General features: G+C 52.2%; 1 protein-coding gene across 2 annotated transcripts in view; it reads right to left on the bottom strand.

Moving 5' to 3' along the window:
• Window positions 1-12,817: 12,817 nt before the first annotated feature.
• AGPAT3 (1-acylglycerol-3-phosphate O-acyltransferase 3) overlaps window positions 12,818-25,336 on the bottom strand; it is a 58,353-nt gene continuing 45,834 nt past the window's right edge. For both annotated transcript variants that reach the window (XM_037043070.1, XM_037043069.1), the window contains exons 3-9: window positions 24,448-24,617; window positions 23,756-23,917; window positions 22,744-22,897; window positions 22,079-22,181; window positions 17,913-17,988; window positions 14,635-14,833; window positions 12,818-14,346 (exon numbers count right to left, since the gene is read on the bottom strand). In XM_037043070.1, the coding sequence (XP_036898965.1) occupies window positions 14,258-14,346; window positions 14,635-14,833; window positions 17,913-17,988; window positions 22,079-22,181; window positions 22,744-22,897; window positions 23,756-23,917; window positions 24,448-24,617 (953 nt within the window). In that variant the 3' untranslated portion in view covers window positions 12,818-14,257. The remainder of the gene's footprint in view (window positions 14,347-14,634; window positions 14,834-17,912; window positions 17,989-22,078; window positions 22,182-22,743; window positions 22,898-23,755; window positions 23,918-24,447; window positions 24,618-25,336) is intronic.

The raw sequence follows: 25,336 nt of genomic DNA, 5'->3' as shown, positions 1-25,336 counted from the left end.
CCCTGCCCTAAAATAAGGCCTACTCTAGGCCTACCTTAAGGAAACGTGAAGCCAAGTCTTGACAAGACTGGCAAGAGAGATGTGCACACTGAACCCTGCCAAGTAGGGGAACCTATGACATTCCCCAGATCCAGCCTAACAAAGAGTAAAGCCAAGCCTATACAAGGTCAAAGTGATAAAGACAGTAATTGAACTTCCAACTACCACAAATGCCAGGACTCTTCTGTGGAAGATGATCCAGAGTTGCTACAACTTATAATTTACCAATGTCCCATATATACCAAAAGATGTACTAGACACGCAAAAACCAGAAAGTAGAAACAGTCAAGAAAAAAAGTAGTCAGCTGTGGTTGGTGTAGCTCAGTGGATTGAGCGCGGGCCTGTGAAGCAAAGGGTTGTGGGTTCGATTCCCAGTCAGGGCACATGCCTGGGTTGCAGGCCAGATCCCCAGTAGGGGGCACATTAGAGGCAACCACACATTGATGTTTCTCTCCCTCTCTTCCTCCCTCCCCCCTCTCTAAAAATAAATAAATAAAATTTATTTATTTATTTTCCCTCTCAAAAAAAAAAACTAGTCAATAGAAACCACCTCCCAGATAGTCCAGATACTGTTTTACAGATAAAGACTATAAAACAGCTATAATACATATATATCCAAAGAATTAAACGAAAATATGGTTTTAATCAGTAAAGAGAAAGGGACTCACCACAAAGCTGATAGCAAGTATAAAAAAGAATGGAAATTCTAAAACTGAAAAGTACAACTGAAATGAAAATTTTACTGCATTGGCTTAATAGCCTGTTGGAAAGAGAAGGAATGTGTAATCCTAAAGACAGATCGATACAAATTATTTAATCTGAAAAAGAGAAAAAGGATTGAAGGGAAATGAACAGAGCCTCAGAGATCTGGGACAATATAAAGGCCCTAATATCGTGTCATAAGAGTCTCAGAAGAAGAGACTTAAAATAGGGCAGATATTTTATTTGAAAAAATAATGGCCTATATCTACAAATTCATGAAGAAGATTGATTTATAGGTCAAGAAATCCAGCAAAATCAGAATTCATACAAGGAGAAACGAAGGCACATCCCAGTCAAACTGCTGGAAACCGCGAAGAGAAAATCTTGAACACAGCCCATCAAGAAAGACACGGTACATTCGGAGACACGGTGAACTGGATAAGGATTTCCATTGTCTCCTCACCTGACACCATGAAACCAGAAAACAATGGTATAAACCAGTGAAGTGCTGAATGTTACAAACCCACAACTCTATGTCCAGAAAAAATACTCTAAAAACTAAGGTCAGATAAAGATACTTTCAGGTAAAGTTGGGAGAATCTGCAGCCAGCAGGCAGGTACGAGAAATGCTAAAGGATGTTCTTCATGGCCGAAGGACACGTGGATGTATAGGAGGAAAGGTCAGCCTTGCAAGCAGTCAGCGACATGGTACATGTCATTGTTATGCTTTTTTTCTTCCCATAATTTCCTCAGGAAAAAAATACACCTAGTAAGTTTGTGTGATGGTTTAACAATGTACACATAAGACATAGCAGTGACCGTAGCAAGGACAGGGTGCACAGAGGACTCGCACGTTTGGAGTCTGCTGTACCTGCGAAGTAGGAGCTTTCAGGTGATGAGTGAGGGGTGAGAAGTGGGCACTGGGGAGGCTCTCGTATGCGGAGAGAAGACTGGAGTAATATAGTAGCGGCTGGAAATAGAATTCAATGCAAAGATACCCATCCCTAGAGGAAAACTCCAAACAAAAAAATTTTTAAGGGTTCAGCTAAGATGCCAGTAGAAGTAAAATGAGAAAAACATAAAACATTTCATTAACCCAAAGGGAGGCAGGAAAGGAACAGTGGACAAAGAAAAAGCAGGGCGGGCCGCACAAATGGCCAGTCATCACATGGAAAGAGGCTCAGCAACCGGTAGATACCACAGAAATGCAAATTCAAGCGACAGCATCTCACTTTGCATCTCCTCACGTAGCTAACATAGTTTTTTTTTAAGATTGTATTTATTTTTATAGACAAAGGGAAGGGAGGGAGAATGAGAGGGAGTGAAATATCAATGTACGGTTGCCTCTCATGCGCCCCCTGCTGGGAACTGGCCTGCAACCCAGGCATGTGCCCTGACTGGGAATCAAACCGTGATTCTTTGTTTTGCAGGCCCATGCTCAGTCCACTGAACCACACCAGCCAGGGCTGTAGTTTGTTTTTTAAAAACCTGACAGCAGCAAATGTAGCCTCCATGCCCAGGTCTCCAGGTCATGGGTCTATTCTCACAGAGAGTCATCCAGAGCCTCTGAGAAAACAGTCACACAGCTGTTCCTTGGTGATGGCCCAGACCCTGTGTCCTGGCTCCCCAGGGCTGGCTCTGGTGGGGAGGAAGCATTTCCCTTCTGGAAGGAGCCAAGGGCAGGGTGAAGCTCTCCCACTCAGTTTTAGGTGATTCCCAGGCTTGTGGGCAGTAAGAAGACTCCTAGGCTGTTTGCTCTCTGAGCAGAGCTATCATGTTCTTTTCTCACATGGGAATTTAGAAAGTGCTTGAATTCAGCACAAATACTGCCTTAGCAATTCCTTTTAATCCTGGTGAAAATGGTGGTACTACTATTAATCAATGTCCATTCTTTTCTCAGACTCTTTTGTTCAAGACAGCATTTGTTGTTCTCTAAAGGTTGCCGGAACCTGAGGCCGGATGGCCTTTCCTGGTAGCCCATTACATTGTGTCCAGGCTGCAAAGAGCCTGTTCAATTATGTATTGGGATGCAGCCTGTGCTGTGTCTGCTCTGTCCTGCTGCTCAGGCCCTCTCTACCAGGCCAGCGAACGTCCCCAGCACGTTCGTTCAGAATGGCCCAAGCCTAGAAGCAACCCAGACACCCTTCGACGGGTGACTAGTGAGATGCACTGTGGTCCGCCCACACTATGGAACAGAACACTACACCGTAATCAAAAGGACCGAGCTATTCATGCACATGACCACCTGAGTGAGTCTTGAGAGAATGATGCTGAATGCAAAACTTCCAACCTCAGACAGGCGCATAGTGTGTGATTCCATTTATAAAACATTCCTGAAGTGGCCCACTGTAAAGGCAGAGGACAGGTTAGTGCTTTCCAAGGGTTAAGGAGGGTGTAGGGTGAGGTGGGAGGGGGTGTGTCTGTAAAGGCAGCATGGATAATCCCTGTGGGGACGCTATCAGTGTCCGCATCCCGGATGTGATGCTAAACTGGAGCTGTGCAAGACCTCACCCCTGGCGGAATCCGGGATCCCTCTTATAACTGCCCACAAACCTACATTATCTCAAAGTAAAAGTTTAATTTAAAAAACCCAATTGACTTTAAAGTAATAATGTATGAGTCTCCAAAAATGCACCAGGTAGCCTGTGTGTCACTCACCTCTCTGTCTAAGCACCTCGATCCCCGCCGGGGCAGCATACTGCTGGGCCTCCGGGTCAAAGGTCATCTTCCAATGCATTTAATGTGCACATTTAACCAAGCCTTCTGAAATCAATACCTTCAGACAGGCCAATAATACACAAAGAAAATAGAATATGTAACAATTATGTACAGAAATAATCTGCCTCATGAGTAATCAAGGAAATGCCATATAAACGTTTTTCCCTACAATTATCAAAAAGTGGGAGGAAAAAAAAAGACGCACTAAGGAAGGGGAGGGTGTGGTGACCCAGCCGAGCAGCAGGCTGGTGGGCAAGCACCTCGGGAGACTCTGAGGTGGCACCTTTTTAAAAGATAGTGACACACTTTTGTCCTTTGTCCCCGAGCCTGGACTTCTAGAGCTCTTTAAGGAGTCCCCCCCAAACCTTTATGGATTAAAAACACATTTTGCAGCATCGTTTGCAGCATCAGCTAAAAATTGGAAATGACCTAAAATAAATATCAATTTCAGAAATACCTATAATGTTACTTGGGAAAAGTCGATCTCTGGATCATAAAATGTCCTGCCTGGCAGTGACAATGACTGCTGCTGCCATGGTTTTTCTGTCATTATTGGAGTGGCCACCTTGGTGGAAGTTTGCCAGAGAGAGAGGAACCCACCACTGCCCAGCCAGAAGAATCGAGACAGCAGAGAACCAAACAGGTTGAAATTCAGGCTTTAGCAACGGAGAAAACAACACCTGGCACCTGCCTGTAATCTCATCTGCACCCTGGACCTCTCCAGACCTCTGGTTTAAAGTCTCTTGAGCATTTTGAAAGGAATAAACATGGAAAAGAAGGTGAAAGGTGATAGATATGATCACAACCACATAAAAGCAAAAATTCAAAAGAGAGGGAAAGGAATGCATCAACATGCTGGCAGCCACTGTCGTGGGCTGAAGGGGACCTTGTCCCGCTCCATCCCACCACTCGGCACTCTTTGCTGGTCTGCAGGAGCCGACTGCCTGCAGAGGGCGCGCACTGTGGTTAGGCGGCCACACTGAGCACTCTTCCCTTCTCGGAGTCTCAGCTTTCTCGTCTGAAAGCAGGGCTCATGAGGGAGCATTCCTTCTAAAATGTGTAACCCACGCAGCCGAGCCCTGCAAGATACCTATTTCCGTTTCACAGAGGGGACATGGAGACACAGACCCCTGTGAGGGAGCAGAGCCCGGGGCTCAGCCACATGGGGACACAGTGAGCTCCTTGCTCATGTCAACCTGAAGCCAACAAGAGGTGAAGGGCACAGTGAGAATGCAACCCAGGCCCACAAGTCCTCAGCACGGTTAACTGTTGAGGTCTTTGTGTGTTAGTCTCATAAAGAGCCCGCTCTCCACATTTACTGGTACAGAAACAATGGCCTCTTCCCAGGTTCGATTCTGCATTATGTGACTTAAATAATTAGCAATGATGAAATCAAACCTGGCCCCATAGAGGGCCTCTCTGGACATTCTGTTCAATGCTCCTATTTTTTAGCTCAGTTGCCTTTTCCTTGGCTTTCTGACAGCCTGGATTCTTGCTTTCCCCTTTCAAGCTGAGGTTCTCCTCCAGGAAGACTGTCCATGCCCAAGGCTTCCATTCCTCACTGGTGTCCCTCCTCAGTGGGGGTGGGAGGCAGCGAGCAGAGGAGACAGCATTGCTGCCGAGCCTCGCCTGTCCTCTCCCACCTTTTCAGGCCATTCTCAAGCCCAAGGAGCCACCCCCTGTTCTGATGGTAGAAGCCAGCTGTAGCCTGGCTTAGCTTTTGGGTGCAGGGCCTGCGCCTCTTGTGCCAGCCCCTGACACATCTAATATTAGGATGACAGGAGCAGGGAGAGGAGAGGTGAAGGGAAGGCCAAGTTAAAGGCTGGACTGCCCAAAATGCCAACCTCAAGGGCTCCAAATCTTCATTGGAACAGGTGGGAAGGGTGGTGTCAGCTCACCTGGACTTCCATGCATCTCTCTCCACCTAAGTGGCACAAGGTAAGGGCGTCCAGTCACAGTGGCCTGCAGGTGCGCACAGACTCCAGCAGACACACGGGGTGCCCAAGCCATGTGTCCTCAGCTCATTCTGACTGAACTGCTATGGGGCGGCCCGGGGGCTCTGGGATTTGGGGGGTTCCCCTTTCCTGCCCAAGGCTGGGGACCTTCTCCAGGGATGCAGAGCAGGCTGAGCAATGCCAGGGAATTGGCACCACCAGGTCCTTCCCCACCAAGTGGGTAGATAAATTTGCCAAGCTTCCTGTGCTCAGTGTGCATTGTGCACAGCTTCTGAGCAGGCCCAGCAGAGCTGAGCCAACGGGGACAACCAGCAATGACAGGCACTGTTGTGGCCCCTTGTCCTTCCCTGCTCCCCCTCCCCTCTCCCTTCCTCCCCTCTCTGGGGCCACCTGCAAATAAACCACCTGCACCCCCAACCTTGAGTCCCTGCTTGTGGTCCTGTGGCCCACGCACACTGCCCAGTCCCGCCCCAAGAGGGCCACCGCAGTTGCCCAACAGCCTCAAACAGATGCATCCTTGGCCTGGTCACTGAAAATCAATGATCCATTTATTATTTCAATGTTTAATATGCTGCTTCAGAACTTGGCTAGCTCAGAACCACCTATAATAAATGCTTCGTTTGGAGCATTAGGAGTACTTAATGGTTATAAATAGAAGACCCAGTTGCTCCCTGGGTCCTTTCAGGGAGTGTGGGAACAACGTGTGAGGGCCGCAGCTCTGAGGCGGGCTGGGTGGCTGTCCTGGCCGAGCACCTGCAGGCCTCAGCCCAGCTCTGGTGGGATCTAAAGGCCTCCCTCGAAGGGTCAGCTGGCCCAAGTGGTCCTGGCAGAACGGACCGGGAGCTCTAGACCACAGTGACAGAACAGCTGCAGAGCTGGGCAGGCATGGTTCTGATGGGAGCTGAAGGTATGCCTCACAGTCCTGGGATGTGGATACGTCTACCAATCTGGAAGCTTCCCGAACCCCGTACTACTAGGACTCCATGGAGGCTTCCTTGCATAGGCCTGGGGCTTCATTGCCTCCGTTTCCAGCTCCTCTCTCCTCTCTGGAGAATGGGGGAGGGCCTGGAAGTTCCAAGTTTCCCATCATGGCCTAGTCTTTCTGGGGACCGACCCCATCAGGAGTCCACCCAGTGTCACCTCATTAGAACAAAGTGCTCCTAGTGCCCTTATCACTGAGGAATGGACAAGGGTTTCAGGAGCTCTGTGTCCATCGGGAGTGGTGGACCAGGAGGGCCCAAGAGGTCCTTTCTGGACTGCAGAACCTCACACCCTCCAACCCCGGAGAGTCCCCTGTGGCCGGAGAGGTGGGCACACCTCCTTCCCCACAAGTGCCATCGCTGGTCAGGGGGATGCTCTTCTCTGGTTGGAAGCAGCAGGAGAGGGTTTGAGCAGGAGGAGAAGATGGTGCTTCATGCCTGCGCTGCTGTCTTCCGACACTGAAGGTCACATCCTGAGATGCACAGTTTCTCCGTCATGTCCGCATGGCAGGGTCACCGGGGGCAGCACCACCTCCTCATTTTGTATAAGGGTGGAGGGTCCATCCGATGGCCTTGGGCTGGCCCCAGGGGTCAGGTTTCTTACAAAGTCCTGGGCAGGGGACTGACCACTTAATTAGAGACGTATCAGAACGCTTACCAGGAAATGAGACCATGTAAAGCCGTCTGCGGCGGGGGCAGGGGGGCGGTCTATATTCTGGAGGTTTTCTGGTCCTGAACTGAGACCAAGGACCTGGGGGGAGCTGGATGAACCTTGCACAGGTGTGCAGCACTTTGCAGACAGTGGGGCAGAGCTGCATCCTGGCCCTGTGGCTGGCAGGATGAACAGTATCCCAAATCCTTTTAAGTCTGAACCCCTGGTGTAAGATCTGAGCCCCTGTCCCTCCATGGCAGGTGGCAGACAGAAGGAGAGCCCCACCTCAAGCTGCTCCGCTGGTGAAGGGCTCAGGTTGTACAGTCATTTTGCAAACAGGCTGGACACACCTGGCTAGAGCCGGCTGTTGCCATCTCCCATCCATCCCAGCCCCTGTTTAAAGTCTTCAAGGATACCCCCAGCTCTTGCAGACACCTCCTGGTTTGGAGTGCTCTGGGTCCCTGGAATCCCTTCACCTGACCTCCAAAACTTCACCTCACCCTCCAGCCCTGAGGAGAGGAGGACAGACCTGAGACAGCACTGGGTTCTTGCTTCTCCTGGACGGAGCAGCCATCTCTGGCCATAGGCTCACACCTGTTCTGCTAGACACACCCTTCTAGAAGGCCATTTGAGGGCCTTGCTGGCCCCCACAGTGTGATCATAAGGGATCAGGCTCGGCTCCACACAGCTGGGGAACCCCTATAAGCTACATGCAGGATTCTCCCTGGAAAGGGGTGGGTCTTCAGCCCAGTGCCCCCACATGTCACACAGCCCATGCATTCCATACCCTGCCCACTTTCCATAAAATGTGTCCCTGGGCTAACGTATCTGTGGGTGCAGTGCTCTCCCCACTCCTGGTGGATCCGGGGGCTGGATCAGGAGACATCACTAACGCTTCGGAGAAGTCACAGGACAGTCTGATTTCTTTAGTCTTTGGGGAGCGCTTCGTTCTTTCCACAAGTCCCCCTGTCACGTGGACCACCTGGACACCCCAGTGACCTCCATCACTGTACTGGGAGGAAACGTGAGAACAATTCAGGAGCCTGGGCCTGTGATTCCACCCCATTTCCTATGGGGTTGCTCTGAAGTGACCCCACTTCTCCCTACTCTTTTGGTGTGTGTACATGCATGTACACCTGTGTGTATGTCTGGGTGTGCATACAAGCACAAAGGGGCCTATGTGTATATGCACAGGTGTGCGCTGTGGACCCGCATGGATTTTTGTACATGTGCCCGTGCATGCGTATGTATTGGTGTGTGTGCGCCAGCATGTGTGTTCACCAGCACGTTTGTGCTCCCACACACTTCTCATCATAGCAGGTGGCCAGGGGCAGACCCCTATGCACCAGATCCCCCCGGCAGGGTCAAAGCAGAGGCTGGGTCTGGGCAGCAGCAGCAGGCGGGTTCAGCCCATTGCCTGGGTGTCCCGTGTCTGTGGGTCTGAGGGTAACTTCCACAGCCACCCGTTTCTGCCCAGGGATACTCATGCTCAAACAGGGCCAAGAGCCCAAGTGAAGCCGTTTAAATGGTTCACACAGGGGTCAAGGGTGTGACCCCACCTTCCCATTCCCACACACCTAGGGGCACCAGGGCCTTTAGGTTTCATCTCCTGCGTCACGTCACCCCAAATTTCACACCTATGCATGTTTGTGTGCACATGCTTGTGCACACAGATGCATGGACACATGTGTGCATGTGCTGGTACATGTGGGCTCTGGATTCAAGGTATACTTTAAATAGAAGTGCAGCTGGATGTGATGGCCTGTCTGCACCCGGCCTTTCCAGTCCTCAGGGGCTGAGTGTGGACCCCGCACAGAGCAGAAGCATGACCACGGCAGCTCCCAGAGCAGAAGTGAAACCAGGAATCTGTTAGCTCAGTTTATTTTTCCTCAGACAGACCAGTGCAACCCGGTAATAGCTCACGGTTCTAACCAGTGTTCTTCTTTATAAAAAAAGAAAAGAAAAAGAAAGAAAGAAAAAGGAGTCCTTGGTTTTCTCCACAGAATAAATTTTTACAAAAAATAGCTTTTGATGTATACATGCCTACTTTGGAAACCCTTCTGTCCTCGATGGCTTTTAAGGCCTGTTTCAGGCAGAGGCAGACATGTCACAGACTTCATGCACCAACTGCCTTTCTCCAGACGGTGGCCCCCTTCTCCAACTCCCCTCCAACAGCAACCAGTAGGAAAAGGGGAGGCTCGCAAGTGCATGGAGCAAGCAGCCCGGAAGATGGAAAGCAGGGCACCCCTGCAGCTGCCAGACCGGTAGGCCAGTGAGCGCCCAAGGTCCTGTACTTCCCTGGGGGAAAAAAATCTATGCAGACTGGAAACAAAGGAACAGGAGACAGTCACGTTCTCTTATATTGTGGATATTTTATCCTTCTCTTTCACAGCAGCAACTTTAATAAATAAGTACGACACCTGCAGCATTTTGTCTGGAAAACAGCGCCGCTCCAGCAGGCTCACGCACGCCCGTGTACAGAGTGATCTTCACGGAGCATGGCAAACAGGTTTTGGGGACACAGGCTTTTAAGATCTAAGTTAGCTCCCCCCTCCCCTGGCTCCTGTAGACCAAAAATACCTCTATCTTCAACTACATAAAGATTGTGAGTAGCAAACTTGTAAAAATGAAGTGTACAAAAGGAACGTCCATAAACATATTTGCACCCTGTAGACAATGTGTCACCCTTTGAAACTGGCCAATGGTCAGCTATGGCAGATTGTCAACAATAGTAAAAGACCCCAACGTCTGTCACACGCACTGGGATTGACGGTTTGTGTGGTTTCCCAAAGAGAGGTTCTCATTTCCGTTAATGGTACTTGCTGATGGTCTTCATGTTTAATGATCAGTTGGTCGTACGAAACTTGCTGACAGTCTTTATGATTAAGAAGCCAGCTGAATTTCCTGGCATTTAGGCGAGTAACATTTGATTGTCACGATGTAACAGTTCTGAGACAATAAATACAAGGAGATCAGATGCATTTCTTCATTGTATCAAGTAACTCCAGTTTAATACAATTTAGTGCATTTCAGTATTTCATTCACAGTTTGACTTCTGTCCAAATACTTACCCAACGAAAAGTTAAGAAATGAAAAAGTTCATGAGAAAACAAAACTCCAGGTGAACTTGTCATTTACAAAGCTTAAAAATTTAAAGCAATCCAATTGTCCTGGAGAAGAATTTGTGGCTGCCGCTGGGGCTGACTTGGGTCAGCTTCCCTGGTACTTTCCGGGTTCCCTGGAATGATCTTGTCCTTGAATTTCCCGAGTGGTTTGTGAGAAGGCCGCCATTTTCGCCGAATCAGCTAGTGGCAACCGCTTGTGCTAAAACCTAATTCACACATGTCCACCCCCTCCATCAAAGAGAATGCAATGTGACACCTTCTACCCAAACACTGTCCCTGTGTTTCTGCGTCCTGGCCCTGATATGCAAGAAGGTAAAATCCGGATGTCCACATGCACCCTGGCAGCCCAAGCAGGGTTTGGGACAAAGCCTGGCCCAGGCCCAGTGGGTGGTATGGCCAGGAGTGGGGTTGGAGGACCCAGGCCTGGGCATCCGGAGAGGCCGGCCTTCGCTTTGTGAGCTAACTCACTAGACCAAGGGGCAGGCACGTGGGCCGGGGACGTGCTGTCTCCAGAGAGAAGGCAAGTGGGCACAGCAGGCCCAACTCTTTCGGTCCTGAGCCTGGTTACAGGGCAGGAGAGTTGGAAGCCGACTTACACCACTGGACACTAAGTGCTGCATGCTGGGGGAAGCATGCACTACTGGTGAGAGGTTCGCAGCGTGAGCTCACGCTCAGGGTTGAACAATTCAGCTGAAAGTCAGCTGGGCTGAAAGATTCTATTTGGCTTATCCTATAGGTGTCTCGGGCAGAGACAAAGCAACATGCAGAGAGTTACTCATTCTTCACCCCACATCTGACAATTAGTCACGTGGGTATGGACGGCCTAGCAACAGCTCTCGAATCGCACGTGCCTGCACCCGCTGTTTTCTTCAGACCAACATCATGCGCAATGACTAGTTAATGTGAGGAAGGTCCTCCTGCCTCAGCGCACAGGCATGACAGGGACAGACGGGATAGAGTCAGAATTGATCAGTGACCACACCTGCATTAATGTGGTTTTTTTATAAGAATGTGCTGTGGACATTGTTGCTTTGTTATCATTTAGTGGTTTCTGTGAGCAGAGCCTGTCACTTCAACCGGATCCTGTGCTTCTCGAGACCGTGCGGCACTGCAGACAGGGCCGTGCATGCGGTGCGCTGCCACCAGGCACTGGGTGCCCCGTGCTACTTCCTTCTCTGGGTTAAAACTCATCAGTGGGGAGCGATTCCAACGCTCCACCAGGCCTGCTGGAGAAAAAGAGGGCACACAGAAAGAGAAAAATCTATGACCTGCTGTCCCTATGGTCGGCCCAGCCTTTCCCCAGCATCTGCTTGCTTGCAAGCAGTGGGCACAGTCACTGCCTACAATGCCATCAAAAAGACCCTGTGGAGGGGAACCAGAAAGTCCCCAGGTGCTGGTAGCTGCTACAAAGTCACCATGGAAATATCACAGTCACCTTAGAAGCCCCTGGAACCCCCAAGAGGAGGCCCAGAGAACTGCAGCCTTCTCCCCAGCTAGACGCATGGGCTAGGCCCACAAGCCAAACTCTGTGTACTGGGTAGGGCCAAGATACGTAGGTGGAAGATGACAGAGGACTCAGAACCTGGCACCTGAGAGTGGGGCCTTGCCCCAGGCTGAGAAACATGCAGCCAGTGACCCCCTTCCCCCCACCCCCGCAAGATCAGGGGGCTGGCTCCAGAGGCACACTGCCAGCAACAGAGCCTGCCCCAGCAGGGAGGGCCAGCCCACACTGCCCAGCCCTTGACTGACCCAGAGCGGGTGTAAGAGGGCACCCTCAAGGCCCATGGCACCTGCCAGCAGAAGCGACCAGCACGGCCTGTTCCAACGCTCAGCTGAATCGGACATGACAACATCAGCAACAGATGGAGCTCGGGAGTGGGTGTAAAGGCAAAGAACAAGGAAAAGCACTATTCCACAATTAATTTGTAAAAAATTAAGAGCTCCCCTCCCCCTTTTCTTCTGAAGTAAATGAAAGGCAAGATGCACCCTCTCAAAAAAAAAGGAAAAAAACGGCCTGAACATTCGTGCTGTAGTTTTTATTGCTCCCAAAGGACTTGGTGCGCGATGCACAAGCAGCTCTGTGTTAAATCAGGAGTCACTGAGATTTGAAACCTACACCCTGGTCCTGGTCTCCGTTTACAGAGGAGTCTTACTGCTCATTCACTTGTAGAACTCACACATTATGTATTAATTTCGAGGGGAAGGAACTTATTTGGGAAACCAGGGCTAGTAACTAACTAATTGGTAAAAGATCTAAATTTGCTTTTTTTGGGGGGTGGGGGAATGGCTCTGCCCAGGGGTACCCTTTCCCTTCTTTGTCTCATTTAAAATGTTTTAGGTATCAGTGACATGGCGAATGACGCCAACGAACACCCATAAAACAGATGAGCAGCACGTGTGTGAAGACAAATCAAGTCTGCAGTAGCCACTCGGCCCAGAGGGAGCAGGAGGATGTGCTTTAGGACAGAGGCAAGAACACCTCTGTCACCAAACCCAATATTCAGGAGCGTGTCATTGTCAGGAAGAATTGATACCACCCTGATAAATCTTCCCAAAATAGATACTTAGGGCCAACACATTATTATGTTTCCAATATACTTTCTAATGTTTTTCATGTCTCTTTCCTCTATTTGTTTTTCTAGAAAATTCAACCCGCCTCTATTCAGAATGCTGGTTACAGTGTATCAGAGAGAACACCCGTTATTTTCTTTCCCTTGCTAAAAAAAAGATGAGGGGAATGTTGCTTTAAAAAACCAACTTGAAAGTGCAAGAAGAAAGTCCAATGCAGGTGGGCTGGAGTGGAATGACTGAGCTGAGCCCCACCAGGAGGTGGGGAGGCAGGGAGGCCATCAGCCCCACTCCTCCACCTGCCCAGCAGCTCCCAGCCTGGCCCCAGTGCATCAAACCTTCATTTTCAGATCAAATGCCTCTCTCTAGGGCCACGCCTAAAAAGGATGCTGAGAGGACCGGCCAAGCACAGGCTGTTGGGAGCCTGAAAAGACATTCTGCTGGGCACCTGTGGGTGTGGGCCTCGTCAGGCCAAGAGGCCACCCACATGGCCAGAGGCAGGCCCTCCCCAGGGACACTTGTGCCTGCTCAGGGCAGGGAGGGTGGCACAGGAGGGACACAGGCTCACCACCTCTAGTTTTCATCAGGGCCTTGACAGCCACCAAAAGATCAGCTGTAAAAACAAAATCCCTAAAAGCCAACAAGCTCTGTGTCAGCTGTCTCCAACCACCTTTAAGAGACAGACTGGGTGGCGACCTTGCTGTTAAAGAAGCACTCGCAGGTCCTGGGGGTTATGGGGCAAAGGTCTCCCTCCAGCACACTCAGCACCTCTGGGCTCTGGGCTCCTGGTCACAGGGGGAGAGGACACCAGCCCAGTGTGGCCTCCTCCCCAGCACCCAGCAGAGGAACTCAGTCAAGGCCACAGGGAGCAAGGGACAGAGGAGCTCTGGGCACGGGGAGAATGCCACATCTCGGTGAGTCCTTGGGCACCTCTGCACAGGGTTAGGGAGTGACCTGCACAGCCTGTGCCCGCCACCAGCCTGGCGCGGGTGCCTAGTCCCCCTGACATCCCGAATGTGTTCATCTCCCAGCTAACTCTCTCAGCAGCATCCTCGCCCCCACTAGCTCCCCAACCCCATTGCCTGGAAGTGAAGGTGTTGGCCGCCTTGGGGGGCCAGAGACCCTGTGACATTCGTTCCCACAGATAAAAGCAAAAAAACAGGACCTAACTTTAGGAAGAGAAAGCATTAGAGGCCCTCTCTGGCCGGCAGAGTCCTTGAGAGATGACGCTGGGTGAGACCTGGTGTCCCAGGAGCCACCTCCCCAGAGCGGATGCCACCCCCACCCCATCTCCCACGGTGACAGGTGGGCCCTGCCATGGGCTGCGGCTGTCTCCATCCGGCAGGCCTTCCGATTTCTTTACTCTTGGCTCAAGTTTATTGGTTAATATTAGTCACCAGTTAATAAGAAAAATAGTTTCTAAGTGTCTTTTTTCCTCTCCATATATATTGTCCTGTTTTTAATTGAGTTAATCGGATACCACCGTCAGGTTACATGTGTTCAATCCGCAGCCATTAGTTACTCCTTTTTCTTAAATTCTTGGTTTCCGTAGCTGGAGCCTTTTTCTATTTCAGTTACTCCTATTAGTCGGCGGACTCCAAAGGAAGCTTTAAAACAGGAGAAAGGTGAGGTTAGACGGATCAACTGGGAACGCTGGTGTCGGGGGCCCATGTGGGTGGCAGGCAGACCCACGCCCGCTCCTCCCTTTGCCCCACACGTGCCCAGGCAGCTTCTGCAGCAGAGTGGCCAGAGCCCACTCTCAGGCCCACAAGGCCTTGCTTGGACCCTGGCTCCTTGCTGCCTCCAGGGTGCTGTGGTCATCTCCAGGCCCGGGTGCCTCAGCAGGCACATGGCAGACCCTGGCCCTGAGCTGTGAGATCACTCACATGCCTTACCTGCCCCAACAAAGCCCAGGAACGTCAGGATCAGGAGGGGAGAGCCACTGGCAAAGACGCCCAAGACAAAGCTGAACAGAGGGGACAGGAGAACTGTGGCCCAGAAGAGAAAATTGAGGAGCGTCCACGGCCGTCGGGCAGGTTTGAACTGCTCCCCTGGAAACACGCCCTTCTGGTTATACGCCTCCTGCAAGGCATCCTGCAAGAGTCCACAAGAAAAGCAGTGTCTTTGCACACTGTCCCCTTAACAGAGAGACAGTAGTGCTGACAGTGAAACACGGCCCAACCTGTAAAGGGCCACAGAGAGGGGCGAGCCGTGCGCTGCAGGTGTCGTATATGAACAACTGTAAACTTACTCTGCCCCCACCCAGCTCTGTGATGGTGATTTGGGTGGCCAGGAAGCAAGAACCCTGGATGCCAGGACCTGGTCCCATTTCCCCCACACACCGGCCACCTGTGGGAGTCAGTCACTCCTCAACTGGGTAGCAGGTGTGGTGGACAGTGTTCAGGCCAGAGGCCCAGGGACCTGGGGACTTCTGGCCTGGCCCCCCAGAGGATGGTCCCTTTCTTCTCAGGACCTTAGTGTCTACATCTGTGAAAGAGGGAGACTGTAATTGGCAATTGGTAATTGCCAAAGACATGAGGCACTGTGGCTCTCAGAAGCTCCCAGTCTGGTCCCTACAGGGTCTTTGCATCTTTCCTGGCAGGGGGCAGTGGGGTAGCAGGTAACCACAGGATGGGGGGAGGGGCGTCTCAGGTTCAGCAGGGGGATGTAACCCAAGTCTTTGTGTCTCTGACAGACAGGTCCCACATGTACCCACCCCCACCAGTCCCGGCCAAGTGGGACACATGGTAATTTCACAGAGAGGAACAGGGTGTCAGCACTCGCTGGAACACAGTGCAGCATCTAAAAGGGGTGACTTCAACCCATCTATGTCACTGTTGGCAGATAGGAAAAACAATGGTGACAGACAAAAAGAACAGCATAGAAAAACACCACAGCATGGTGTCCCCTGAATAAATTGAAGAAAAAACTGAAAATGCTATGTTACATAATTCCATATTATAGAATAGCATAGCAAACAGTATAAAAATACTCAAATCCATTGGTTAGGTCACACCTTGCCCTTAGCCGCACTTGCATGGGATTATTCAGGAAGTGAACCGTCTAAGAGGAGTCCCCTGCATCCCGTCCTCCGAGGAAGTCGCCTGCTCCTGACCTGGGCTTTCCGTTCCCACCACGGTTTTACCCGCACACCCCACAGGTGCGTGTCCATGACAGTGACACCCAGAGCGCCGCACCCAATTTTCTGTAAGAGTCACAGCATATACACACTGCAACCTGCTTTTCTCACGCGGTTTTCTCCAGATTCAGTTATGCTGATAATATGTAGTTTATTTATTTTAACTGAATACACAAATACCTGATACACTTTCAGATTAGCTCTCTTTTCTCGCTGAGCAAACCCTGCCCCTTTGTTTACACAGTTTCAAACTTGTAAACCTGACAGACATTCCGAGATGTGCCCCCACCCCCGCCCGTGTGCACGAGGCCTGTCTGCCCACCTGCCTGGGGCTCATGCAAAGCTCCCTTCCCTTCGTGCTCTTTCTGCTGGAGAGAGCTACATTGTTCTTTGAAATTGTGTGTTTCATCTCAGTTTTCAGTGGTGGGAGCATGAAGCTAGTTGTACCGCTCTTACAGGATTTTCACCCCTGCTCTTTGGCTGGACCGCCTTTTTCATCCCTATTAGCGCCATCCCTCTTTTTCAATTGGTCAGCCTGGCCCGAGGTTTTCTATTTTGTAAGAGGTCTTAAGGCCAAGCTTTTGGTGCAGTTGATTCATCCTGTGTAATTTTGCTTTCTGTTACAATAATTCATGCTGTTTTTATTCTTTCTGTGTTCTACACTCTGGGCTTACTCTGTCCTATCTGCATGTGTGTGTGCATGTATAATGTATACATGTGTGTGTGTGTGTGTGTACAGTTACTAAGAGGATAAAATGTGTAAGACTTTCGAAGAGATTCTGATACCCAGTGAGAGATGTGCCCACTATTAGCCTCACGGTCAGTCCTTCGTGGACAGTATGTCTTTTCTCTCTGGTGATTCTTAGATCTTTGTCTCTGGAGTTTAGTGATTTCATTGCCAAGCTGGGTGAATTTCTTTTCATTTATCTTATCCCAGGCTTGTATTTCTTGAGCCTGAGGAAATCTGCGTTCGTCAGTTCTGGGAGTTCTATGGTTACCAGCTCTGCCCCATTCCTTGGTGCGCAGTCGCGTTCCCCCAATTTTCGAAGGGGCTCCAGAGACTGGCCTGGAGCCACTTTGCGCGTCCCTAGGTTGTCTTTGTTGTTGAGCCATGTCCTTAGTGCAAATTCACACCTCACACCTGTTCCCAGTCAGGCTTGTTTGACTTCCCAGGGGCACCGTTTGGAGACTGAGAAAGGAGCGCTTAGAGGCCCCTTCCCCACGCCGGCAGGTGGATGGTTTCTGTGTAACCTTTCTGAGGGTGAGCCTCTCAGAGGTGTCCAGGTTCATGCAGGGTTTCCAGTTCTAACTTTGGCCTTGACTGGGGTCAAACCCCTGCCTCTGTTTCCAGGGAGACGTTACAACTCAAGCCTTTGGTCAAGAAGACCAGCACACTCCAGCAGGAGAGCCCATAGGCTTACCACGGCTCTTCCGTTCCATCTCCGTTTTTGACCCCTAGAGATTTCCCTTATTTTCTCACAAGCTGGTCAATGCATTCGAGAGGATATTTGTCAGCCACTGAAAGGACTTTCTGATTATCTCAGCCTTCCTCAGTGCTGAGAACAAAAACCGACTGTCCTGTAGGTTTGTACATATAAAACAAACCAGAATTCAGAGTCGTGGTGAGACAACGCTACGGGGTGGGGGATGGAGTGGAGCTGGGTTTGGCCACGAGGACCTTTTCCCATCATCTACATTCTGTTTCCTTTTGTAAACCAAACACATATACATGTGCATGTCTGTTATATATCTATAGTTTCTTTTACATGGAAAACTAAACAGATGCAATCAAGTGTTATTCTCCATGGTTACAGAAGCACTATGATACCCTTATACATTTCTCTAGTGTATTCATTTCTCAAAAGTTAAGAAAAATGAAAGAAGAAGGATTGGAAAGAAGGATGTGAGAATGGCACAGCAGTCCTGATGCCAGAGGAAGTCAGCACACCAGCAGCCCGCCCCCCCGCCACCGGCCGCCCCTGCGACCCCCTCCTGGGACTCCGGTGGGGATGGGGTGGGGGGGCATGCCTTTACCTTCTCCTGGTACAGTTTGTGCAGCCACTGAGCTGCTTCCTTTTCGTCCAGTGGGATCTCTTCCAGAGGAAACCTCCTGTTTGAGGAAGAAGATCAGAAGCAGAGTGAGGAACGAGATGACAGTGAACTGAAAGTGGGGGAAACTGGTGCAGCAGGCTCCTCGCTGGCCTGCTTCTGCTAATCAGTCTCACTCTGAACTTCCAAAAACACAAACATCAAAGTAACTTCTCCTTGGGCGTTCCCCCAGAGGCAGCCTGGGGCTCTGCAGGGCGGGCCTAGTGGCTGGGGGTGGGGGCGCCCAGAGGCATCTGCATTCAGAGGGTAGTAGAGGCATTTCAGAGGGACCCATTGAGCAGGGCAATGGGCAGATGGCACTCCCAGTGCCTCTGTGAGGGGTGGTCATTTATTAGCTTCAGCAGGAGTTTTGGTCTCTCTTAATGCTTCATTCTTTGGAAATGATCATGACTCAGAGTCTCTCATTAGGCAAAGGAGATTGTGTGTGTCACAAATGAAATCTACTTGCTCCAAATATGAAAAGCCATGGAGATTAAGAACTTTAATCTCAATTAACAAACAGCTGACTTTGGTCGGGACCCTAACTTACTTACAAACCCAGTCAACCAGCTGGATTACCAGCCCCATGAGTGGCGGTGTCTACCTGGTAAGATCAGCAGGACAGGAACCGCTTTCCATGGCAACTGTCCTACCCCAAGATGGCCAGCGCACACGTGAGCTAGTGTAACTGACCGGCAGGGCGTGGGCCCCCACAGGACCCCGGCTGCCCGCCTCAGCCCAGCCCGTGGGGAAAGAGGAGCCAGGTGAAATGTCCATGGACAGACATAAATCTCTGTGTTTTAAGATATCTCAAACATTGTGCTCTAAAAATGGAGAACTTTGGCTTATGTGGCTTATACCTATGTCTTTGCCACATTTGACTTCATAGGCTCACACACTGTCAGATACCGCAGCCTCTGGGAGACTCCAGCACACACTCGAGGGAAGGGAAGGCATAAAACCTCCCAGTAGACAAAACCAGTGTAACCTCGTGGACCCCAACAGGTCTTGGAGATCTCCAGGAGGCCCCGGACCACACCTTGAGAACTGGCGCATAAAGGATTTGCCCCAGGTACCGACCAGTCCAGTAAGAAGCAAAGTTCGGAAGGGGTTTACCTACAGAAAGATGACTCCCTAAGGCGTCAAACTCAGCCGACTGTTCTCCCCGAATTATGTCCATAGTGTACATGCCACACATAGGCTCTGTGTATGTCAGATGCACTATGAAACACATACAGTGAGAATTTAAAGTGAGGCAAAAATAAACACAAAGATGAGCACCTATCTCCCAGACTTGACTCAGCCACTTTAAGGACACCAGCCAGCAGGAGCGCGGACTGCCTCAGCCGCCATGGCCAAAGCCCCAGCCCTGACCAGTCACAGGCCCCCGGGGACTCCACCAGCAGGCGCAGAGAATGAGGCAAAACTCCACCCCTGCCCCCGCACCCTGCCTGGGCTGCCAGAGCCTCGGGGTACAGGATGACAACTATGTTTTAGACTCCCCAGAACACTGCTTTCACTCAAAACCCAAAGGGTAAGTGACAAAAACAGTAAGTTGAGGCTTTAGAAGTTCTAAGAACGTGTCTATTAACGTGAATTACAGACCTATGCTTTCGGCAGCAAAGGGGAAGACGAGCAGATGGAAGCCCGAGTCCTCTCCAGCTGCGGTCATGTCCATGGGGAGGCGCCGTGCAGCCTGGGGGTGGCTGTGGGCATCCACATTAAGCTGGGCCCAGTGGCCTCCCCGGCTCCGCCCCCTGCCACCTGAGGCTTTCTGACCACAGCTACCCAGGACAAGAGCAAGATCCACCTCCAAGACCATCAAACACTTGACACAAAGCCCACCACCGTTGTTGTCCCTGACCTGGACCAAATCCCCGTCCTAACCAGAGTTGCAGCCCGCAGAGAGCTGACCTGGCTTTCCCAGGTCAGGACTATCCAGGGCCCAGAGAGATCACCCAGTCCCTGGTGGCCACATAGGTCAGCCCCCTGCCGGGGGTTCTAGAGATCTAAGGGTGGGGACCCTGGGCTCCCCAATCCCAGGATGGAATAAGAGACCCTGTACCTATTTTGAGCCAGTCCACTGCAAACTTCAGAAGGAAAAACCCATCCAGCTTATTATGTTCACAAAATTATTCCTGGAAATCTCTTATAGTGTGGCCAGAACTGGGTGGCATTTAAAAACAAAAGCAAGTAAGCAAACAAACAAAAAACATTTACTGCCTCAAGCTCTCCCGGCTGCCATGGAAAGGGTCTGCCCGAGCCTTTGCCAGTCACATCCACCGGGATGGTCAATGAGTCACCAGTGGTCCGGGAGCAGACAAGGGTGCTGACACAGAGGGTTCCGTGTGATCTACACATGACCAGGGAGGGGCCTGCCTCCCTGGGCACACCCAATGACCCTGGCGAGTTCAGCCAGGATGGCCCAGGCAGAGAAAGCCTGGAAGTCCTGCTGGGCTTCCGTCTGGAGCTGGAGTCCAAGTCCCAACACCACTTGATTAATAGAGTGGTCCCCAGATTGTTTTACCTGAACATGATTTTCCTGGGTGGATCACCCTGAGGCAGAGGAACTGGGAGAGTCAGGGTGGGCAGGGAGACATGCCATTTGAGTGTGACCACCCTCCTGGTCTCTGACCTTCACCTTGTGCCTCAGAAGTGAAGGTCGCTTTGCATGTGAGGCCAAGCCTGCATCTCAAAACACAGCCCCGGGCTCTGCACGGAACACCTGGATACCTCCCTCCTGTCTCGTCTTGCTGGCACCGGAAACCACTCGGGATGAAACCTAAAACGGACCCTCCTCCCCAACTCCTTTTCTTGCAGACACAGGTCCCTTTAATCCTGGGGCTGAAATCGCCAGTGCCAACAGAAGTCACAGAAACGCAGCTTCCAGCTGGAAGTTTCTGTGGGACAGCCGGCACTGCCAGCCTCCGGGCAGATCTGGTTCTGCCCCGGGGGAAAGGTCAGTCCCCTTTGTCCACCAGGCCATGTGACTGCAGGCCCCAGGGGACTACTGACCCCACAAGGCGTGGGCACGCTACATGGGCTCCCAAGGAGGTGGTATGTGGACCCCTCATTCTAGCCTGACAACCTCCCAAAAAGGAGTGAAACACAAAATTGGAACAAAACGAGGGTCTCCCTTCGTATTTTCCCTTTCTCGGCTCTGCCAGACGACCCCTTAGGTACCCCTTGCCTACAGGGAGGCCTGGAGAAGACCCCCCACTTTCAGCCCCCTACAGCAGGGTTTCAGACCAGCCCTGCTGTGGGTTGAAGGGAGCCATCCCGCTCCCTCTGCCACACTGAGCACATTCCCTGTGTCTCCACCAGTACATGCTGGTCAGACACTCGGTTCTCTGGTCCTTCTATTCGCCCACCCCATCCCTGCCTCTAGCCTCTTGCTTTGCATACAGTACACACTCAATACGTGTTCACTGAACAATTAATAGGAGTTGTTTCTAATAACCCGAGGATGCTGGATGTTTTTAGGGCTCCATGGGGCCCTGCCTCAGACTGACTTTCCTGTCTTGGATTCTCAGGGTTCCTCGAGCCATAGAGCAGCTCTGCGAGGACCCGCTTCCACGTCCCTCTAGCAGGACAACCCTGAACACAGGCTTGCAGCCAGTGCGGTGGAACCCGAGGGGCTCAGCCCCAGGGTGGCCTGAAGTGGGAGTCCCAGTGGGGCTGAGGTAAGCTGTGGCCCTGACCCTTCTCTCTGGGTTGCCTCTTAACCTCAGCCCTAACCATGAAAAGGGGACCATGGAGTCCCCCTTGGGCTGGGATGCTGTCCTGGTCTCGCCTGTGGATATCCTCGTCCGGGTGCACATTTCAGCTCAGCCTCCTGCAAACAGCTCCTGTGCTCCTCCAGCAGGAGGGGGTGACTCCTCCCTGGACCGTCTGGAACATTCTGCCTTCACCCCACAGCCACTTGCTCACTTTGTGCGAGAGCCAATGGTGCATGCCCCTGTGTGTCGCTTGTCTGCCCACCCTTAAGGGCGGGGCTCCAGCAGCTTCCACCTGAGGGCAGCTAGGGAGGTGGAGGGCCACCTGTGGGGGCTGGGAAGGCATGGGGAGGGGGTGCCAGGCAGGATGGGGTGCCTGCTGGGCACCGAGCTCACCTCACACACATGTCCGCCTCGTACTTCTTCCCGTAGAGGATCCCCAGCAGAGACGGGTTCTTGTTTCTCCGGAAGTTCAGAGTGACGTCATAGACGGCAGCGACTGTGGGGCCCGGGTGCAGGAGTGAGCCTGGCGCCACCCACTGCTCGCTGTCCCTCGCCCACGCCCCTCACCCCATGCAGAGCCCAATGAGTTTTTCACAGGGGCTGTTTTCTCTCTGATTCTAGCCTTTTAGTGGGGCGTTCAGCTGATTTGCATCTAAACTACTTACTAACGTGCATGCATTTAAATCCACTCTGGCTGCTCTCTACTTGTTCTATCTGTTCTCTGCCCCCCCCCCCTTTTTTTTAACCTTACCTCCTTTCAGGTTACTTAAATATTTTTTTTTCTTTAGAAGTTTTTCAGTTATATATTTGATATTATTTTAGTTATTTTCCATGAAGTAACATTTTATCACCTTGACAATGGTACAAGAATCTTAACATACTAACTCCACCAATTTGGTTCTCCTCCCCTTCTGGCCTGTATTTTACATGTAATTCACTCGTGTAGTTTTTGCTGTTTTTGTTTCTGGCTTCACACAGAGCCCAGAGGATCGGTGCCCCCCGCTCCAGGTTTTTCACCAGAGGACCGGTGGCCCCCCCAGGTAAGCCCAGGCCCTTACCTGTCCCTCGCAGGCACTGGACCGCGGTGGTGAAGCCCTTGGTGCGAGGCAGCAGGTGGTACTTGAGGGCAGGCAGCCCCTTGGAGGCGGCCACCTCCATGCTGACGCGGTGCTTCTTCTCCGTGAAGCGCGTGCCCTCGCAGTACAGGAGAAACTAGAGCACAGATAAAGGGAGGTGGGCTTGGACGCCTCCCATGCACGGGCTGACCTTACCGGCAGCGTAATGGTTGCTGCCCGATTGCAGAAGGGACAGCACCGCAATAGTGACAAGCCTGTGGCATGTTTCAGGGCTGCAGTCTGCACTCCGGCCACACAAATCCCCTCACCACACAGCTAACAGCACTGTGCTTATTCTCAAAGAACGCAATAGAGAACCTTCCAGAAAGAGGGACACATGAAGGTCCCTGGGCAGCAGCCTTCTGGTTGGAGTTGCAAATATGTGCACGAGGTAGAAATGCTAAGTAAGGAGCCAGCTCTCAAAGGACTCCCAGAGACCAGACAGAAGGAGCAGAGAGAGACCAGAGATTTAAACCAACTGACACCACTGATTCTGGGCCGGGGCCCATTAAACTCACCGGAGGGGTTCAAAAGCCCCCAAGCCCCGCAGGCCCTGACTGCCGGGACAGGCAGGCGTCAAGTGCCCTGTGACTCTTCTATGTCCTGAGGGAGGAGCTTGGCCAGAGGTCCCTGGGGTTGGTGATGGCACCACCTCTGAGTAAAACCCCCCTGCAGAGGCAGCTCCTCAGCCAGGGCGCTGGATGGGCACCCACTCACCGCCCAAGGGGACCCCACTCTGCTGAGCAGGGCCACGCCTGACCTCCCCACCCCACTCCTGGCTCTGCCTCTCAGCTGGGGCGGTGGAAGTCCACCCCCAGGCCCTGCTGTGAACTGGGACTCAGAGCCTCCTGCTGGCCTGGCCCTCCCACTCGTGACTCAGGTCGCTTTCACATGTCAAGGGGGACCCAGCCAGTGCGCCTCCCCTGCCAGGGCGCACGTGCCCACACAGACTCACCCACATGTACTCCGGATAGTCGGCCAAGCGCCTCAGCCCTTCGATGACAGTGTCCCGGTCCTCCTCCCACTTCCTCTTGCAGAACACGATCTCCAGGAAGTACCACGTCCAGCCGATGAGGGGCACGAACAGCAGCTCCCTCTTGGCCAGGACTTTGGAGCTCTGGGTGGGGGGGGGGGGACAGGTAGTGCGCTGCAGGCCACGAGGCCCCCAGACCGGCCTGGTGGGCGGTGATCTCACTGACCGCAGGGGCACCCTGACACTGAGTGTGGAGGTAAGACCTGGGCACCAGGCGTGGCACCGCTGGGACCAGCGTGACCCAAGAGTGCAGGTGCACCTGCTACAGATGAGGGCCCGAGGCGCAGGCCTGGCGGAGGGAGGGTGGGAGCACCATCCGGAGGTGCTGTCTGCACTGCGGCTCCTTGGCCAGGCCCAGGGTGTTAACACTATATCGCAGTGCACGGCTCCCCCAGGAGCACTGGGGACTCACAGGACAACATATAAGGCTTACGGGAGGAAAGTCAGGAACAGTCCCAGGGGAGCCCTGGGGCAGCTGAGGGCCGCCTGTGGTCTCAGTCGCCCTGGATGAGCCATGCTCCTGGACTTCGAGCTCAGGGTGCCGGGGGCTAAAGGTAGAGGGGAGAAAACCCAGACCCACGGCAACAGCTCCCTGGGACCCCTGCGTCACTCACCCCCAGCACGCCGAACCGCTCACACATGGTCCACCCGCAGAGGAAGTCGATCTCGAAGTTGTGATTGAGGATGATGACCACGTGCTCTTTCCCCAAGTGGTCCATCGTCGCCTGGTCGGTGAACAGGGTGCACTCCGTGCAGGACCACCACTCCAGCAGCATGACCAGCTCTGGGGAAACACAGGGCAATGGGGCGTCGGCGGGGGCGGGCCACATGCAGGCCGGGCCCTCCCTCCGGTCAGGGAGCACAGACTGCCCAGCTCTGATTCGGGTGGGGCTTTTCTGCTAGAAATGCGTTTTGGCAGTTTACATTTATTAAAATAAGTTTTCCTAATTTATAATAACCTTCTTTAATCAAAAGCAGGGGAGAAGGCAAAGGAAACTTTTGGAAAGTGATGGAAGAAACAGGAAAACCAGCATTGTGGATGATTATCCTGAGCCTGGTCATGATTCCCATGTGAGCCGTGGTTTTAGGGACTATCACACATTCCATCCACAGGATGGGGGTTGTGGGCACACGGCCAGCCCCGGGCCCCCTGTGGACAGCGGCCACAGCTGTTCGGGAGCCACTGCCAGCCAGGTCACACCCACCGCAGCCAGGTGTCCCGAGAAGGGTAACCTCACCCTTCAGGAAGAGCAGTGCTGAGGCTCAGGGTCGCCAGAGCACAGCCCCACCCCCTCTGTGTGGGCCCCAGCCTTTGGGGATGGGGCCAGGGAAAGCTAGCAGGGCAGGACTCCCCTGCACTCAGACAGCATGTGACATTAATGCCATCTAACAGCTTTCAGTCTGTCCATTGGACAGATGACGACTGATTTCGTGTGGACAAACACACATACAATACATCCACACACAGATATTTGATCAAGAGAGATAAGGGTCCTTTCCTTT

This window comes from Sturnira hondurensis, unplaced genomic scaffold (genome assembly GCF_014824575.4).
Source record: "Sturnira hondurensis isolate 20B ecotype Veracruz unplaced genomic scaffold, ASM1482457v3 Scaffold0003874, whole genome shotgun sequence".
In the NCBI taxonomy this organism is placed as follows: domain Eukaryota; kingdom Metazoa; phylum Chordata; class Mammalia; order Chiroptera; family Phyllostomidae; genus Sturnira; species Sturnira hondurensis.
This window is presented reverse-complemented; position numbering and strand designations above follow the sequence as displayed.